The sequence below is a fragment of the Notolepis coatsorum genome (assembly GCF_963971535.1).
Source record: "Notolepis coatsorum genome assembly, chromosome: 4".
Classification (NCBI taxonomy): Eukaryota; Metazoa; Chordata; class Actinopteri; order Aulopiformes; family Paralepididae; genus Notolepis; species Notolepis coatsorum.
In genome coordinates, this window is record NC_140168.1 from 36,837,529 (window position 1) to 36,857,528 (window position 20,000).

General features: G+C 45.1%; 1 protein-coding gene across 1 annotated transcript in view; it reads left to right on the forward strand.

The window, feature by feature from the left end:
• col16a1 (collagen, type XVI, alpha 1) overlaps nt 1-20,000 on the forward strand; it is a gene marked incomplete at its 5' end in the record, with an annotated part of 142,539 nt that overhangs the window by 53,511 nt on the left and 69,028 nt on the right. Inside the window, 5 exon segments of the mRNA XM_084311911.1 lie at nt 12,236-12,280; nt 12,391-12,486; nt 19,283-19,315; nt 19,665-19,700; nt 19,910-19,945. Coding sequence (XP_084168037.1) covers nt 12,236-12,280; nt 12,391-12,486; nt 19,283-19,315; nt 19,665-19,700; nt 19,910-19,945 — 246 coding nt within the window.

The following is a 20,000-nucleotide window of genomic DNA, read 5'->3' on the forward strand; positions in this document are numbered from 1 at the left end:
GCGACAGCTACAGCTATCGTCTACAAGAGAGCCCAAGTGTATTCATCTGTGGATCAAGGTTCCACGGGCACTGTTTTCTGTACCTGAATTCTCCCTGGAAATCGTTGACCAGACGGGATACAGCCGACGGCTCTCCTACTCCCCCTACTGGCTTACAACCGGCGGGACCCCTGCAGTATATTATCCAGCTATAATCATTAAGTGACCATAGATATAATCCCCTAAGAGCCAGGTTGTATACTTGCTTCCTGTGTAACCAGAGATTGGACATTCCGTGTTGATTTGCATACGAGTACTCATTTGCCTTACAAGAGCATTCAATTCAAATCATAAATGTAATAAGTAATTATTATATGTACCTTTTGCTATATATTAAATATTTGACTATTACCTTTGTGTGGACCTGATTTCATATGTGGGAAAGTGTTCATCATACTTAGATATCGTGTACTGTATGGCCAGTAATTAAAGTACATAAAGCGGTAGTGGTTTAATGATACCATACTTATCAATACAGTCAGGGAATTGTACCCCTCAGTTACAATTGGTCCTTCAAGCCGGAGGGTAATCAGTGTAATATTAATATAGTGGTATTAATATTGAAATGGCCTATGATGAACACTCCACGAAACGGTCCTCCTAAAGTAGAACACCCGCAACGTAGACGACAGCCACCTCAGTACTTAGAGGATTACGCTGTCAGTAAACTACCTAGCCTTCTACAAACAGTAAACGCAGTAAAAGTAGAAAGTAAAATTATGTCCAACAACCCTATCAACCAGGATACCCCGACCACAGAGGCCCTAGTGGGTTCTAATGTAACTGACCAAGCTCACGGTGGGGACCAGGAGGGAACTGACACGACTTTACCCCCCGCCAATACCGAAGAAGTAGTCCCCCCAGAGCTCCGGGAGGAAGACAACCCTCCAGAGGTGGAACTCTGCACGGAACAAGATGAGGAGAGCGCCGAGGAGATAGAGCTCCAGGACTCCCCAACGAGTACAGCCAGGAGCGGCTCACCGCTACAAGCGTCTTCCCCCAGCGAGGCGGAGAGGATGCTGTCACAGGCGTTCCTCGTCAGCCTGACAGCCTCTACCGAACGCGATCGACTCCAAGGTGAACGCGATCGACTTCAGGGTGAACGCGATCGACTCCAAACACAGCAACGGAGCGAAGAAGAGCACATACGCCTGGAGATGAGACGCCTTCAGACGGAAGAGAATATGGCAAGAGACCGGTCCGACACCCAGCGTGCCGCTGACGGTGCCCAAAGAGAAGCAGAGCGCGACATCGCTCTCATCCAGCGCGAAGCCGAGCGCGACAGACTACAGGGTGAGCGCGACAGACTACAAGCGCAGCTAATGGAGCAGCTGATCACCAGGGCAACACCCCCTCCCTCCACAAGGGGTTCCAGAGCCTCGTCAAGACACACGTCAAGGGCACCCTCCCCTAACCGATTAGGCGACCTTGAACTCGACCACCAGAGAGAGTCTACACCCCCCTCCGAACTCCTTCCCCGACCGGTCCAAGTGAGACCCAGCTACAAGGAAGGAACGGCGGACACGGCGGAGAGGCTAAATAAACGACTACAGGATCTAGATGACCTGGCAGAAGAAGAAGAGGGAGAAGAGGAGAGTCAAGCCCGACAGCAGCACATTACTCCACAGGACCAGGAGGTCCAGTACAGCCCAGGCTATACCCCCGCGGCTCTGCGCTACAGACCCCCGACTCGACTCACGGGTGAGCATGACGCACGACCAGTCCCGAGGAATAGCACCTGGACCAGCGGGCCATGGTACCCTGCCAGTACCAGCCCACCGAGAGGCGTAAGAAGAGACTCGCCCAGGAGGCCTCTCTTCCAACGCTCACCGATGTGCCAGCCATCCATGGCGTCATACATTGGCACACCGACATTTCCAGACTTCACCCATGAGAATCGAGCACAGTACACGGAGCTCCGGATGTGCTTAGAGACAATGATGGTGGATGTCGCTGATGAACGCCACAGGTATGCAATATTATTGAAGCACCTGAAAGTGCCCCGAGCGCACAACATAGCGCTGGCCTATGCCACCTCTACGACCCCATACACCGCGGCTCTAGCAGCGCTGGACCAGAGATATGGACGTATATGGGATTACGTAATACAGGAGATAAGGCATATTGATCGCCTACCCCCAGCAACAGACAATCGCTCACTAGACGACCTGTCTATAAAAGTACAATCCCTGGTAGGGATGCTGGGGGCGCAACGAGAAAAGGGTATGCACGAACTATACGCAAACTCGAATGTCGAGAGGATTTTAGAGAAGCTGCCGCCCGCCCGACAGGAGCGCTTCAGGCGGCAAAGAGACCACCGTGATCCTAACGGTCCCGAGCCATCCCTCCTAGATTTAGCCGACTTCCTGGCAAGAGAAGTCAGCAGCCTACGGCTGGATACGTTCGTGCGGAGCACGCCAAGCTCCAGAGAGGGACCTAGGAGAGTAAACGATGGCCGAAGATCGGTGACTGTCATGCACCAATCAGAATCAGTACCGAGCAGCAAGAACCACAGTACCCCCTCGACGAAAGAGAAGTGGAAGATGGTGTGCCCGTACTGCGAGAAGGAACACTGGTTGTCACAATGTGACCAGTTCAAGAAGATGACCGCTGAAGAAGTAAGTCACTGGATAAAGTCCAACAGGCGCTGTTACCGATGTGCGCGCAGTCACATGGCAGCCGAGTGCCGCCTAAAGAAGAAGTGTAGTCGGTGTGACGGAGCCCATCTGGATGTCCTACACGACAGTAACAAAAGAAAGCCTGCACCATCCAACAGCACAAAGGCAAGTGTTATGTACATTGACCCCGCTAGCAGCAGCGGCGCCCAGGTGCTCTTAAAGGTGGTCCGTGTAACCCTGAGTTACCAAGACAAGATCATGGACACTTACGCCGTCCTTGATGACGGGTCAGAGAAGACCCTTCTCCTCGCGTCTGCTGCGGCCCAGCTGGGGCTACGGGGGAGCGAGAACCAGATGACTATTCGGACAATAAGACGAGATCTAAAGACGATAAAGGGCGAGAATGTCTCCTTCACTATCGCAGCAAGCGGGCAGCCAGAGAGACGGTACAGGATTACTAATGCTTTCACCAGCCAAGAAATAGGACTATCGCAGTACACCTACCCCATCGCCAAGCTGATGGAGAAATATGTGCACCTGCGTCAACTTCCTATCCCGCTCATAGACGGCGCCACCCCGACCCTGCTGATAGGCTCCGACCATGCAGACCTCATAGTCCCGATAGACCGGGTCCATACAGGACCCAGAGGTTGTCCTGCAGCAGTCGAGACCCGCCTAGGATGGACGTTACAAGGCCCCCTCGCCAAGTCTCTTAACCGAACAGCAGCCACTGGCTGCCTCCACTCCAGAGCGACAGAAGGAGACACCACACTCCTGCAGCATGTAGAGAGGCTATGGACACTAGAGACAATGCCCTTTAAGAACGAAAAGAAAGACATTCGTTCTAAGGAAGATATCTACGTTATAGCCCTCCTCGAGCACGGGACAAAGAGAGTCAACGTCAGCGGAGTGATGAGATACGCAACTCCACTCCTGAGGCGAGAGGGAATGCCCACCTTTCGTGCTACAAAAGAGGCGACGGAACGGTATCTATTGAACACAGAGCGGCGCCTAGCCAAAGACCCCGCTCAAGAAGCTGTGTACCGCGCTGAGATTAACAAATTAATCACAGCGGGACACATAAAGAAAATTGACATTAAAGAGGCCGATCAGACGACCGAATCATGGTACGTGCCGCACCACAAGGTCCACCACAACGGCAAGGATCGCATTGTGTTTAACTGCAGCTACCAGATCGGATCACAAAATCTGAATAAAGAACTCTTGGCCGGCCCAACACTCGGCCCCTCCCTACTAGGCGTACGCTTCCGCCAGGACAAGGTGGCTATCAGCGGCGACATCAAAGGGATGTTCCTGCAGGTGAGGCTAGTGGAGGAGGACAAGCCCCTGCTGCGGTTCCTATGGAGAGAGAGGATCGGAGATGAGCACCCAACCATCTATCAATGGGAAGTCCTCCCTTTCGGAACCACATGCAGCCCATGCTGTGCTACGTTTGCACTGCAAAAGCACGTCGCAGAGGACCCAGCAGCAGATGAAGAGGTCCAACAAAGTGTGACAAATAGTTTCTACGTGGACAACTGTTTACAAAGCGTCTCGACGCCAGAAGAAGCCGAGGCTCTCCTACTCAAGCTCCGCGCCTCCCTGATCAAAGGCGGCTTTGATCTCAGGCAGTGGGCCAGCAGCGACCCGCAAGTACTGCGCCGCCTCTCCCCCGAGGACAAGGCCGCGAGCAGCGATACTTGGATGGCGACCATCCCAGGAGAAGCCCAAGAAATGACACTAGGACTAGTCTGGCGCTTCAAAACAGACTCGCTCCATTATAGACACAAACCCCTGATCAAGGAGCAGGGAAGGTCGACGGCAATACCGACCACCAGACGGAGTGTATACAGAACACTCGCCAGACAATATGACCCGTTGGGATGTATTCTACCTTACACCACCAGGGCAAAGATGATTGTAAGAGCGCTATGGGACAAAGACCAGGGCTGGGACGATCCCATACCCGAACACCTTGCATCCACATGGAGAGAGTGGGAGACGGAACTCCGCTCACTCCCCGGTGTTAATATACGCCGCAGCTACTTCCCACCCTCAGTGAGGCCAGAGACATGCAAGATCGACCTGCACGTATTCAGCGACGCCTCCGAAGTAGCCTACGGTTCGGTGGCTTACTTGCGTGCCCAAGAGGAGGGAGGAGAAATACATACTGCTTTCATCCTGGCTCGCTCAAGAATAGCCCCACGCAAGCAACAATCTATCCCGCGCCTAGAGCTCTGCGCAGCCCTAGCAGGAGCGCAGCTCGCCACGTTAATCCAACGTGAACTCACCATTCCGGTGCAAAGAACAATCTTGTGGTCAGACTCCACGACCGTACTCACATGGATCCGGTCCGATTCGTGCAGATACAAGGTCTTCGTGGGAGTCAGAGTCACCGAGATTCAAGAGTTAACAGAAGTAACCAGCTGGCGGTATGTGGACACCAAACACAACCCAGCTGACGTCACCACCCGGGGAATGTCCCTGGATGACCTCACCCGTCCCAACCTCTACAGTGACGGGCCAGAGTTCCTCAAGCTCCCCGAAGAAGAGTGGCCTACACCCACCCCACGGGAGGCGAGCAAAGAGGAGGCAGAGAACAAGAAACCTATGTTCTGTGGGTTGACACACACACTCGTCCCCACAGACCCGGTTCTAGACGATTGCCTCACCCTAGAGGGTGCGCAGCTAAAGAAATTTCTGTGGCACCACCCAGAGGTTCAGCCCACAACTGACATTTCAGCAGCTGACTACGAAGAAGCAGAACTCCTTCTACTACAACGAGCCCAGAGAGACTCGTTCCCCGATGAGCTAGCCTGTCTACAGGGAGCAAAGCCCGTCCCATCAGACAGCAGACTGCTTCACCTGGCCCCCGAGAGCGACGCCCATAATCTCATCAGAGTGGGTGGTCGTCTGCGGAGAGCCCCAGACCTACCGGATGACGTTAAGTACCCGATAGTCTTGAACAGCCGACACAAGGTCACAGAGCTGATCATAAAGAAATACGACGAGGATGTGCACCACGCAGGGGCAGAGAGAGTCTTCGCGGAAATCAGACGTCGTTATTGGATACTGCAAGGGAGAGAAGCAGTGCGGCGCTTCCAGCGAACCTGTCTAGACTGCCGTAAGTGGCGCGCGCAGCCCAGTATACCCCGGATGGCTGACCTACCTCCCTGTCGCCTCCGACTCGGCGACAAGCCCTTCCACTCCACCGGTATGGACTGTTTTGGCCCGCTGTATATAAAGAGAGGAAGAGGAACCGAGAAGCGGTGGGGTATTGTATTCAAATGCATGACCACCAGAGCGATACATATCGAACTCCTTCCAACCATGAGCACAGACTCATTCCTTATGGCCTTCCGAAGATTCACATCACGGAAAGGAAAACCGTCTACATTGTTGTCCGATCACGGGACAAACTTCAAAGGCGGAGAAAGAGAGCGGAGAGAGAGCTTCCAAGCTATGGGCCCAGAACTTAAGACCCACCTCGCTCCATCCCAGATTGACTTCCAGTTTAATCCCCCGAACGCACCTCACTTCGGTGGAACCTGGGAACGAGAAGTACGTTCCATAAAGACAGCCCTGTACGCCGTGCTTGGGGCCCAGACTGTGGCGGAAGAAGTCCTAATGACAGTCCTCACGGAGATCGAGGGAGTATTGAACTCAAAGCCCCTCGGTTACGTCTCAAGTGATGTAGCAGATGTCGACCCAGTCACCCCCAACACCCTCTTGATGGGGCGGCTGGACCCCGCGCTACCACAGACAATGTACAGGCCTGAAGAAGCGAATGGCCGAAGAATGTGGAGGTACAGTCAAGTACTGGCTGATAAGTTTTGGAACAGCTTCCTACTCCACTACCTACCGTCTCTACAGACCCGCCAGAAGTGGGTAAAAGAGAGAGACAATTTGACAGAAGGAACAGTCGTCATGATCATCGACCAGTCACTACCCAGAGCTATGTGGCCGGCTGGCCGCGTAAGCAAAGTGATCACCGGTGCCGATGGAAAGGTCCGAGCAGCTGAAGTGCTCGTCCAAGGACGGACTTACACCCGACCCGTGGCGAGGCTAATAGAACTGCCAAGGCTCCCTGATACTATTGATGACGACCATGACCCTATGACTTTGTGAGTTGACTGACCCTTACAGCGGACATTGAGTAGTGGACAGTGCGGTTAATCTGTCTCTGCTCAGCTAATTAGGTGGGACTAATTAGGGGGCGGCTGTTGTGAAGGATCAGATTAAACCGAATATATATATTTATTTATGGATATATATTTAATAGTATTTGTATATCGTTTGATATCCCTTGTATATTCCTTGTACATATACACTGAATATCCCTTTATTCTACTACAGCCCATAATAGTTCATTCTCTTATTGGACAAAAGGACCAGGCGCCAGGGACAAGCCCCTGGCGTTCAAGTTCAAAGGTACCGATGAGACATGCCTCTACTAGCCTCAGCTCCGCGCAGGAATACGGCTACCGAAAGCAGAGCGGCACTACTTGTCCACTGTGCATATAAATATGGCGCAAGAAATGTAGAATTCCTCTTAGTCCTTTACCCTTCTACCCAACTAAGTAACAAGACGTGAAGCCTCACCCCACGATACCGCGTGCGGTGTAGTACGGCCTGTTTGGCCTTAGAATAGCAGTGAGACCTCGTGCGAATTAATAGCTGAATTGCCAGAGTTTGGCACCGTATTTCTATTAAGTAATAATAGTCTATTATGTATGGTGCATCGTTCGGTTAGAGTTCTAAAGTGAGCAGCACCCCCATCGTTTCCTCGCGTTATCTAGAGTCTTAACCAGGCTGGGCAGACCACACGTGGTGCTTTCATCCGAGGAGTTCTGGGCGAGGACGAGTGGACCTGCACATTGGATTACCTACCCCGACGACTGCTGAGCCCTATACGGCATGGAATATCTATTTGCTTTGGTGCTTTGATTTGTGGAGCGGATAATCGCCAACACCGGTGAGTGTTGGATTTACCCCGAGAGGAGCCAAGATGAGACGGCGCTCAGACCAGACTGAGGTCGCCTCGCTTCTTCTCCGTTGTGGACCGACACCGACAGCGACAGCTACAGCTATCGTCTACAAGAGAGCCCAAGTGTATTCATCTGTGGATCAAGGTTCCACGGGCACTGTTTTCTGTACCTGAATTCTCCCTGGAAATCGTTGACCAGACGGGATACAGCCGACGGCTCTCCTACTCCCCCTACTGGCTTACAACCGGCGGGACCCCTGCAGTATATTATCCAGCTATAATCATTAAGTGACCATAGATATAATCCCCTAAGAGCCAGGTTGTATACTTGCTTCCTGTGTAACCAGAGATTGGACATTCCGTGTTGATTTGCATACGAGTACTCATTTGCCTTACAAGAGCATTCAATTCAAATCATAAATGTAATAAGTAATTATTATATGTACCTTTTGCTATATATTAAATATTTGACTATTACCTTTGTGTGGACCTGATTTCATATGTGGGAAAGTGTTCATCATACTTAGATATCGTGTACTGTATGGCCAGTAATTAAAGTACATAAAGCGGTAGTGGTTTAATGATACCATACTTATCAATACAGTCAGGGAATTGTACCCCTCAGTTACAACTGGAATATTCTGGAATACACAAAAAACGTTGTAATTTTTCGGCCTATTTATGAATCGTTTTTAAATAAAGGCTAGATTATCGATAGTATATGTGTACTTATGCACGCTAGAGAAGCGATCTGAAAAATATATTTTCTCATTTCCTGATCAGCGCGCACACACACACACACACACACACACACATATGGGACACGCTGATATATAGGTCACAACAGATCCGATTACCCCAAGACTGGTAAAATAAATTGCTTACCTCAGATCAGATGTTCTCCAAAAAGATTATTCCAATTCCTGATCGCCATTCCAAATATCGATCCCGTTTATTGATTCAGCGTTGGGTACTGTAAATATGTATTCCACGTTGTTTTGCGGCTCGGCGATCACTTCGGTCTCTTCAGATGGCTTGACGGAAAAGCAAAATGAGGAGGCTGGACCCGCCCCCCCATCAGTCTAATCCAATGGGGTGCAGTTACACAGGGAGAGACGATAGTGGGCGGTATTTTCCCAATGGAGCTCAGAGAGAGTCTGCAGCACTAGCGTGATGCTTGATTGATGAAATATGAATTCAAATCACTAATAAAAAAAAATCCGACAAACAAACGCTATATAGCGTTGGTGGCACAAACACACACACACACACACACACACACACACATACCGCGCGACACTTACATATCCGTTTTACATCAGGCTAAGAGAGGGTGCTCAGTAGACTTATAAGGCATTACTTCTTGAGCCCAGACTCCCATTGGCATCTCCTCCCCCCAGTCTCTCTCCCCCCCCCGTCTTAAGTCTACCTAATGCCTGTTAGATTAGGCTACGGCAACAAAGCCCTCACAATCAATGCTGCCTCATTGACTGTGCTGTCTCCCCCATAGGCAGGGGCCCATTCAAGCTGACTTAAACCTTTTAATCTCCACTGCTCAGCCTAGTGTTCCCATAGAGATGCATGTAAAGTTTTACAGGGGGACTTGAGTGTGCGTGCGCACGCGTGTGTGTGTGTGTGTGCGTGTGTGCATGCGTGCGTGCGTGTGTGTGTGTGTGTGTGTGTGTGTGTGTGTGTGTGTGTGTGTGTGTGTGTGTGTGTGTGTGTGTGTGTGTGTGCGTGCGTGCGTGCGTGTGTGACTGCGCTCAGAGATTTCTCCTCCCTACCACGTTTAAGTATCGCACGTGCTCAGATTATAAGTGATATTATATTCAGAGACACAGGGCGATTCGGTGGTGGAGTTGTTCTCTTAAAGGGATACGTCTCCAGCCCATCCTACCTCCTAATGGTGATGTCGATCGGTAGTGTCTTCTCTCTGACAGCATGCCAGTTAGGGTACCTTGTGTATACTGTACCTTGTGTATACTGTTTACTTTCACTCTTACTCATAGTATATATTCAGATTAAAACTGTGTATTGCCTATATTTATTGTAATGTATAATATAACCAATAGAGTATACATACCCTCATCTGCACCATTGTTTATTTTTCTCATATGAGTTAATTATATTGTTTGCACTGTATATTTTGTCTCATATTTTTATATTCAGATACAATTGTATGGCCTATATTTGTGTCTTTCTACTATCACCCTGCCCATACCTGTACATGCCCTCCCCACTCCCCCATGCTGCTATGATGCCCAAAAGTACCCCATCTTATCTTATCATATCGTATCGTATCTCATCTTATATTATCTTATCTTACAATCCATGTTCTTCCTCATTTTAGTTCTGGCTAGTTAGCCACAAATCAGCTCCTTATCCATCCATCCATCCATCCATCCATCCATCCATCCATCCATCCATCCATCCATCCATCCATCCATCCATCCATCCATCCATCCATCCATCCATCCATCCATCCATCCATCCATCCATCCATCCATCCATCCATCCATCCATCATTGAGATACATAATCTCTTCTACCAGGGAAGTCCTGATCAAGACGGCAGCATGTGTTTAGTGTGATAATTCATCTGCTGACTATTCAACCAGACTCTCAGGCCGGAATCCACAGAGGCTTTGCTCGCGTTTTCCGACGCGAAGCCGGCACATCTCGCTCTCAAATGAATGAAATTAGGTTGCTCATGCGTAACATATGGCTTTGCGTCCGTGCAATTGGCGTATATTTAAATGAGGTAATATGGGTGGAAAATCTCCCCTTTCTATGTAAATGAGCCTCTAAACAGGTGATCATGGCAGCAGTAGTTGTAGCAGACCATGAAAGAATATAGAATATCTCGAACGACAATATCAAATCAAGATATTGAGCATCGTACTTATTTAAATATCGGTATATAACGTTGTGGGCTTTGGCTTAATGCTTGTATAAACATAATCTAATTTGAGCGACAAATATAAAGCCACATGCAGAGATATATCGCTATAGTGGACGGAGAAGAGTTACCGTTATAGTTTGCGAGCCAGTCTCACCCACGTTACGTATTGGAACGGAGAGAAAGATACCGTTAGTTGGGGAAGAAAAAGTGAGAGAGAGAGGAGAGAGTTGTTTTTTGCTACAACTCTGTATGGTAACGTTGGTGAAGTGAATTACCAGTTAAAAGCGGTATCGTAATATCGCCAAAGCCAGGAGAAGTGCAGTGACATACTCCAACACCGAAGACCAGCGTTTTGGACTATAGGAACCTTCCGTACGAGGCCCCCTCTATCCAGCCACTACCCGACTGGTTGCATGTAAATTGTATTAGCCCCAGTTTAATGTTACACATTAAATGTAATAATTCAACTCTGTACCCCTGTCCCCTCCAGTTAATAAGAGTGTCCGCCATTTTGTGTACATTTAATATTGGTTAATATATAATTTTGTATTTGCCAAGCTCATTATTTAAATACAGTCAGGGTTGTGTAGCCCAATATGATTATAATATTATTTCATTGTATATGGTACATTTGATTTAGTTCCTATCCCATTTAATATATATTCTTTATTAAGTTGTAAAGCCCTGGCCTATATCTGATTTAATTTAGATTATAGTGAAGGAGACAAGTTCTTATTAATACATTTTTAATACATTTTTAATTTAATAATAATAATAATAATAATAATAATAATAATAATAATAATAATAATAATAATAATAATAATAATAATAATAATAATAATAATAACTTCAGAATAATAATAATCATGACATTGCATTACTGCTGACCAGCACCTATATCAGAAATCAATGTTTACTGTATTGATCACCATCTCAGAAGCAAGCATTTGAAATGTCAGTGCTATTAGCCTTATTTCTAAATCAGCGTTGCGAAGGCTATTGACACACTTTATATTTCTCGAACAAGTTAGATACTGTTCATAACTCATGAGATCTATTTTCTTTAGTATTCCGTTCATTTTGTATTGTATTTTGTTTACTTCGTAATGTATAGAGGAGGAGTGTAAAAGAATATAATCTTTATTGTCATTGTTGGTCCAACGAAATTGAGTTTAGAGCATCACCATATACAAACATACTGAATATAGCATGTATAAATAATAACATCAATAATATAATATCAATGTCCCAAGTGCAATAGTGCTAGTGCAAATTAATGGTATGACAGTCCAGTTGAGTTAATGGATGGAGTGATTTCTTGATTTAATTTTTATTTTTTATTTTTTTGACAGCGCGCTAAACTTGACAGCGCGCTACATTTCGACACACATTTCTGCCAAGAGCGCTGCCAGCGGGGCAGAGTGCAGACCGCTCGCAAGCTACACACATTGGGCGTGTCTGCGCATGGTATCTCATCGAGCAATGTGCTTTGTGGATACCTCGCAGACGCAGAGCAGGCTCCGTGAATGCAATTTGCTTCGCGCAATCCATTCTCTATGGATTCCGCCCTCAGGGTTCATGATGATGATGACGATGATGACCCTGATATCCCTTCTGATGTTGTGACACTTGTCTCTGTCTGTCTCTGTCCGTCTCTGTCTGCCTCTGTCTGTCTCTATCCATCCAGGGTCGAGCAGGGTCCATCTGTGTCATCGGCCCTAAGGGACAGAAGGTATGTCTGCATTACATTACAGTCACACTGATCGCTCGCACACTAATTCACTTCAATTGGGTTTTGATCTGACTTCATCTTTTTTAACCCGGTCGAACTCGTTTTCCCAGGGTGCCTCTGGCGGGTTAGGTCCAGAGGGTTTAGCCGGGGAACCAGGAAAAGATGGACTTCCGGGACGGCCCGGTGTCGGCAAACCAGGCCCACCAGTGAGTATCTTTTATCTAGTCGGTATAGGTTCCCTCTTAGTCCATACCATAGGTGACTTATCCATCATTCAGGTCTTAGTCAATTAGCCTACAACAAGCAACGTATCCATCATGAAGGCCTTAGTCGATTAGCCTACAGCAGGGGTGGCCAATCCGCGGCTCGCGAGCCGCATGCGGCTCTTTGCCCGTCAATGTGCGGCTCTTCCATCCATAAAAAAAAATAAAATAAACATTTTTTTTTTAATTTTTTTTTAACTTTTTTTTTTTTTTACTTTTTTTTTTGTATGTCACTCATTCCATAAGGACGTAGAATAAACATTTACAATTTTTTTTTAAATGGTCCATTTGCATGTTCTTGGTATCTCTTGAATCTAGGGACATATATGGATCAGTGTCAGAAATAGTGTGTCTGTTACTAGGCTTGAGTAAATTGTAATGAACCAAAGGAGAATATCAATTCTATTTAAAAAAAAATTATCTTTGACTGTAAATAACACCATGCTAAAATTGACCAGACCTGAAAAATCTAAGCAAATGAATAAAGGGAAGATGATTAAACAGAAGGTTTTGTAGATACAGTACTGAATTCTGCCATCTTTTTTATAATGTAAATTTCTCCACCATTTTTCATCATATTGCAACACCGTTTTTTGCAAGACGTTCACAGAAAGGTAGAGAAACTAACTGCGTTCTGTTTTATGGCAATAACGTTCAGGTTTGTGGGAGATAATCCCAAAAAATAAGAGAAATTAAAAAGTAAATCCAGAAGTCAGATGATTGACAGGGGCTGGTGTGAGCTGGGTAGGGTAGTTTTTCGAAATTTGAAAGCCCTGAGTCTCTTCCTTCAAAAGACTACACTCACTTTTGGCTGTGCCACTTCCTCCTGTCAATATGCGCCGGTTTCCGACTCAATGCCCTGAGATTTCTATAATCTTATATTTCACTAATAACAGTTAAAATAATTGGTAAACAAACATAATGCTGAAAATATACACTTTTACTGTATATCTCGGGCTTAAGAGGTTAACCCTGTGAGGCCCAAATTAAAAAGAAATTAGCAACTTCAGAGGCCAGAGGGTGGGACATATAAACACATTTACTATCAAATAGCATTGTGAGGCTGAACAACAGGACCAATTGACTATACATGTGCTTAAAGGGGAACTATCTTATAAATGGCTTTTTTCAGTGTTTACCATTGTTTCTTAGCTATGTGGACTTATATTAATAGGATATATGTCTCTAATTCTCATATTTGCGAATTCTTCCAATTCTCCTCTCACAATATTCACCCTCACTGAACTGAGTCATCTGAAAATGTGCATATCTGTGATGTCAGAGATTTCTCAGCTGTTGTGGCAGTTGGCACCAGGCCACACAGTGGTTGGAGCCCAGCCTCAAAACGGCTTAAGATCTTGAGGTATTAAAAATGCGGTTTTTAGTACTTGATTAGAAATACAAAACAATGAATTTTTTTTGAAAAAAACCTAGGTGTTCCATAGACTCACAGGAATTGTGTAAAAGTGCCCAAATAGTGAAAGAAATAGTAAAATAGTTCCCCTTTAACATTTTTTAAATAAACATTATTTTTTTAAATGGCTAAAAGTGATTTTGTAATTTTGCAACCGTGGGTCTCACAGGGTACTTTTAACCCTGTGAGGCCCAAATAAAAAAGACATTAGCAACTTCAGAGGCCAGAGGGTGAGACCTATAAACACATGAAGGGTGCCGTGACTGAAAAAAAAGGTTGAGAAACGCTGGTATATAGTGTGGCTCTTTGTGGTACCACAGTAATTTTTTTGTGGCTCTTAGTCTCTGACTGGTTGGCCACCCCTGGCCTACAGCAAGCAACGTATCCATCATTAAGTTCTTAGTCGATTAGCCTACAGCAAGCAACTTATCCATCATTAAGCTCTTAGTTGATTAGCCTACAGCAAGCAACTTATCCATCATGAAGGTCTTAGTCGATTAACCTACAGCAAGCAACTTATCCATCATTAAGCTATTAGTCGATTAGCCTACAGCAAGCAACTTATCCATCATTAAGCTATTAGTCGATTAGCCTACAGCAAGCAACTTATCCATCATTAAGGTCTTAGTCGATTAGCCTACAGCAAGCAACTTATCCATCATGAAGGTCTTAGTCGATTAACCTACAGCAAGCAACGTATCCATCATTAAGCTATTAGTTGATTAGCAGTGTTAATTTTGGCAGATATTTTCATTTTAGTTTTAGTCTTAGTCATGTGTCAAGTGCTCCTTTTTCGTTTTCATCATATTTAGTCATCTTCATTTATTTTTAGTTTAGTCAGTTTTAGTCAACTAAATGTCTGAGCATTTTAGTCTTAGTCAGTTTTTGTCTCAATTTTGTCTTTTTTGTTTTAGTCTAGATTTAGTCGACGAAAACAGATGACATTTTTGTCTATTTTTAGTTAATGGAAAAAAAAACTTGTCAGAAGTCAGAAATAGTCAACATATGGAACATTTTCTGATTTAAATTGCGTATTTTTTTTTTTAACCTAGGGGAATCTGAGTCGGCGGCACAAGTGATACACAGGAAGTATATTATGTTGGTGTAGACATGGTCCAATGTATTGTTGCTCCTACAGTATATGTTGGTGTAGACATGGTCCAATGTATTGTTGCTCCTACAGTATATGTTGGTGTAGACATGGTCCAATGTATTGTTGCTCCTACAGTATATGTTGGTGTAGACATGGTCCAATGTATTGTTGCTCCTACAGTATATGTTGGTGTAGACATGGTCCAATGTATGCATCAAAGAGAGCATTACGGATGTGGTGACGTTGTTTCTGACCCTAGAGACGACGCTGAACTTTGTCTGTCTTCTGTTTGCTGTGTCTTTCCTTTCTCTCTGCCATGTCTGTCCTCTCTCTGCTGTCTGTCCTCTCTGTCATGTCTGTCCTCTCTCTGCTGTGTCTGTCCTCTCTGTCTGCTGTGTCTGTCCTCTATGTCATGTCTGTCCTATCTCTCTCTGCTGTGTCTGGCAGCGGTTTATTCTATAACAGGATACTGTAAACTAAGTAAACAGAACACACAGTAGTACTAGTAGTAGTACACACTGATTGCAATCTGCTTGCATAAAAACATTATATAAAATCACATTCTGAGGTCAGTGTTAAAGTGCCACATGGAAGAGGTCTGGTTAGTGGTTAGAGTTAGAGGTGGTCTAGGTCTGGTTAGGATAACTTAGGGGTAGTTAAGCATTCATTATAATTTATTATTATTATTTAGATAGATGGATGTAAAGGGCTAGACCAACTCTTAACCCCAATCCGGACCTAGACCACCTCTAAGTCACAACCCTAACTTAGGGGTTAAAGTTAGAGTTGGTCTAGGTCTGGTTATACTGATCCGATACCAGTGCATACATAAACAAAAAAAAGTTATATTATATAAATTATAAAACTTTTTTTTCTTTTTTACAGCTACTGTTTTATATAGGCCTATACTGTTTTTTTTTAGTAATAACTAGAAAGTAATGGTATTTATTCAACAACAGGTGATTGTATAGATTAGTATTAGTATCATTAATTGACAACTATGCTCAATGAGTTCACCCACGGAATGGTTGTTGGTAAATTGGTTCCGCACGGACGTTACACGTTGTTGCGCACTTCCTATCCAGAAGGCTCCGGTTCAGTTAGCTAGTAGTAACGTCTATGTTGTGATTTTTAATGCAAAATAAATATTCAACATTCTCTTTTGAGACTCCGCCTCAAACTCTTATCATTTGGCACTAAAAGCTAAACATTGTCACCGGTATGGCTGTCCACATTATGTCATTAATTGTGTGCGAGAGAGGTCGATCAGTTAGCCACATTAGCGTGAGCTAGCTTAGCCACTAGCTAACGCAAGCTAGATGGAAATACAAACAATGTAACGTTACTGGTGACCAAGTGATTTACCTTGGAATACTCCTTTTCCAACTTGCTGTACTTTGCTTGCAGGTCTGCAGCTGGATTATGAATAGTCCCAACTTTAGCCAAGGTAACGTTAAGGTAAAACTAGCTTTTCAAATAGCTCCAGCTAATGCTAATAACGGAGCTCCCCATCACACTGCTCAACTCGGGACGATGGTATTAAGAAAAGTTATAATTATTTTGTCTCGTCTTGTTTTAGTCAACAATATCAACATACATGAAGAGAAATTTCGTCCTGGTTCTTGTAAATTACATTTTTGTGTCCTCAGTTGTGGTCAACGATATTTAATAAACTATTTAGTCTCGTTAGCGTGACATGGTCTTCAATAACGTGACGTCACGTCTCGTTGTCGTCATGAAAAAAACATTCGTTGACGAACATCTTTCGTCATCAATTTAGTCAACAAAATTAACACTGTTGATTAGCCTAGGTTACTTATCCATCATGAAGGTCTTAGTCAATTAACCTATGTGACTTGTTGTGGTTAAATTCCAAAAACCTTGTCTGTGGAAAAGTCCAAACAACACATTGTCCAAATAGTAGTCCTTGGATCAAGACACTGAATACTAGCAGAATCTGATGCATTTGTACTTTAAAAGATCCACAACAAATAAACATGAGTCAGGAGACCGGTCTTCAAAAAATGAACCAATTGTGTCTTACATCAACATTTTATACTTACCTCTAAACTTTGGTACGTCTGGAAATAATGGTATATTGTACCAAGCTATCCTTCATCATAAAAGTCAGTTTGGGGTTCTCCTAAAGTTCGCTGCTGGGGGAGCTCTGAAGTTCAACTTGATGTGTGGATTCAAAGAGTAAGAGAGAGAGAGAGAGAGAGCGAGAGAGAGAGAGAGAGAGACAGAGAGACAGAGAGAGAGAGAGAGAGAGAGAGAGAGAGAGAGAGAGAGAGAGAGAGAGAGAGAGAGAGAGAGTGAGAGAGAGAGAGAGAGAGAGGGCATGTGTGTGTGTGTGTGTGTGTGTGTGTGTGTGTGTGTGTGTGTGTGGACACAGTGAGATGGTGTACACAGTGAGATGAGAGAGATAGAGGGAGAGAGCGAGAGGGGGGCATGTATGTATCATTCTAACTGTGTTTGCTATGTGTCATCTGCCTCAAATTTCATTGACACCCCTTTAACCTGTCTTCTATTTAAAATATGGTTTTAATATATGCAGGAAAATGGAAGCACAGGTTTGTATACATCATGGTTCTATCTTTCACAGTTAATGTAGTTAATTACAACAGACATATCCGTCATTAAGATATTAGTCGATTAGTCTAGGTGACTTATCCATCATTAATGACTTGTCTTAGTCAACCTTTTTAGATGCAAAACACCTCATAGGCCAGCAATGTCACTCACTCACTCACTCACTCACTCACTCACTCACTCACTCACTCACTCACTCACTCACTCACTCACTCACTCACTCACTCACTCACTCACTCACTCACTCACTCATGAATGAATGCATGAGTTTTTTCCACCATATTGCTTTTAGCCCATTGATTTGATTATTATTTACTAGAAACTCCAAGTCAGCAGCTTATGTTCTTTCAAGACATGTCTAGTTTTTAAGTTACCAACTTAGTCACCTACTCAGCTCTCTGTGTATGCTGAAGCTAAGGGTTTCAAGTTGACACATATTGTATTATTAAGTACAGAGAAGCTGTCCCTCTCCAGGAGAAGAATGTGAAGAAGGCGCTCTGGTGACAAGTAAATATACCGTAATTCCTCTAATAGTGACCCGGGCTTGTATTTGCTTAAACTGTAGTGGGTACCAGGCTTTTATTAGGAGGAGGCATGTATAAGAGAGAGGCCTATATTTCTAATTTTCAAACGGATCATAATGAATAAATCAACATTTTGTGTCAGTTTGAACCCAGTAAAATGTACTGGGTTCATTTATTGAAACCAAGTACTGTATGAAATAGTAAACAGTGCAATTACAGGTGGTCACTGGTCATTTCAACGTTTTCAAAGTGAAATCAAGTAACTTTACCTCAGCAGCTCAGCAGCTCAGTATATTAGTAACCCGGCTTGTATTAGGAGGTTTGTAATTGAATACCGGTCACTATTAGAGGAATTACGGTAGTCAAAGTCATGTCTCCGAGAGGACCCTACCAGACTAGAAGATTTATCCTGTCTTTAACCCTTTCACTACCACACTACCAATGGGTTAACCCTTTTCACTGTGACAATGCGGAATGTTAACCCTTTCACTGCCACATGACAAATGGTTAACCCTTGCACAACCACAATACATACTGTTAACCCTTTCACTGCCACACTACAGTCTGTAGTGTGGTAGTGAACGTTTAACCTGCTGTAGTGTGGTAGTGAAAGGGTTAACACATGTTATGTTCATAGGTGTATATACAGTGTGTGTTTTAATTAAATGCCATTCACACTGCCGTTGATGTGGAAACGGGCTGGAAAACACCTCCGTGAGACTTGAAAGTTGTTTGGAAGTCGCTAGGCGGTTCTGAAAACCACTGAATTGTTTAACTTTGGCTAACACTACTACGAGAAGCACAGCACATCCTCATTTGACTCGGTCCAACGTCCTCTGATTGAGCTGCTCTCAAAGTTTTATCCCCAAGTTCCACCCGATTCTTGGAAGCAGCCGATGTTTTTAAGGAAGCCCTGGCAGGAGGAGGCGTCTTCCTCTTCTTGGACGCGGCCTCGCTCCCCGCTGGCGAGGCGTCTCAGCGGACTCATTTCACTCGCATGAAATGGCGGATTAAAGAGAGACAGTGACGGAGGCGACTATAGCTGTCAAAACGGGTCCCCGGCGCGTGGCTATTTCTATCGACTGATTTATTTATTATTTCCTCCCTCTCTCTCAGGGACTCCGCGCTGCCGGCGAGAAAGGGGAGACGGTAGGAATGTTTTCATAACGACGATCAGTTGACATAACCGCTAAAGGTGCTACTTGTAATATTTCCCAATTGTTTGGAACGAGGACCGTGTGAACTCACCCAAATAACCACGTAAGATAAGCACATCAATTAATGATTAAGTCGAAATGGCCCTTATGTCTTTTATTTCACAAAATGTGTATGTGGTTGAGTCTATGCGTAATGGAAGTCTTACAGATACCACCTTTAATAATGACTCCTACAATGGTGTATCATACTGCACCGAAATATTACCTTCACCAACATTGCTTATGTGGATATTTGATTTGCTACTACTCACTACTTTGCTACTTACTGTCGTTGTTCTTAGGGAGGCTCGGGAACTGCAGGGAAGAGTGGAGATCCTGTGAGTGACAGTGACACACCACAGATAAATTATGATTGTTGTGAATTATGCAACGACTCCCCCACCCACCACCACCACACACACATGGGACTGAGAGATGAAGCAATCAACCTCATGCACCGATGTATTCGCGTTTGAATGACATTCTGCTGTATTTCCAAACCAACCTCATGAACCGATGTATTTTCTGTATTCCTGTATTTTTCCAGGGACCGAGAGGACCGAGCGGGCTGAAGGGAGATAAGGTGGGTTAACCCTTCATTGGCCACATCCCGTCCCACGACATGGTCCTCATCTGGC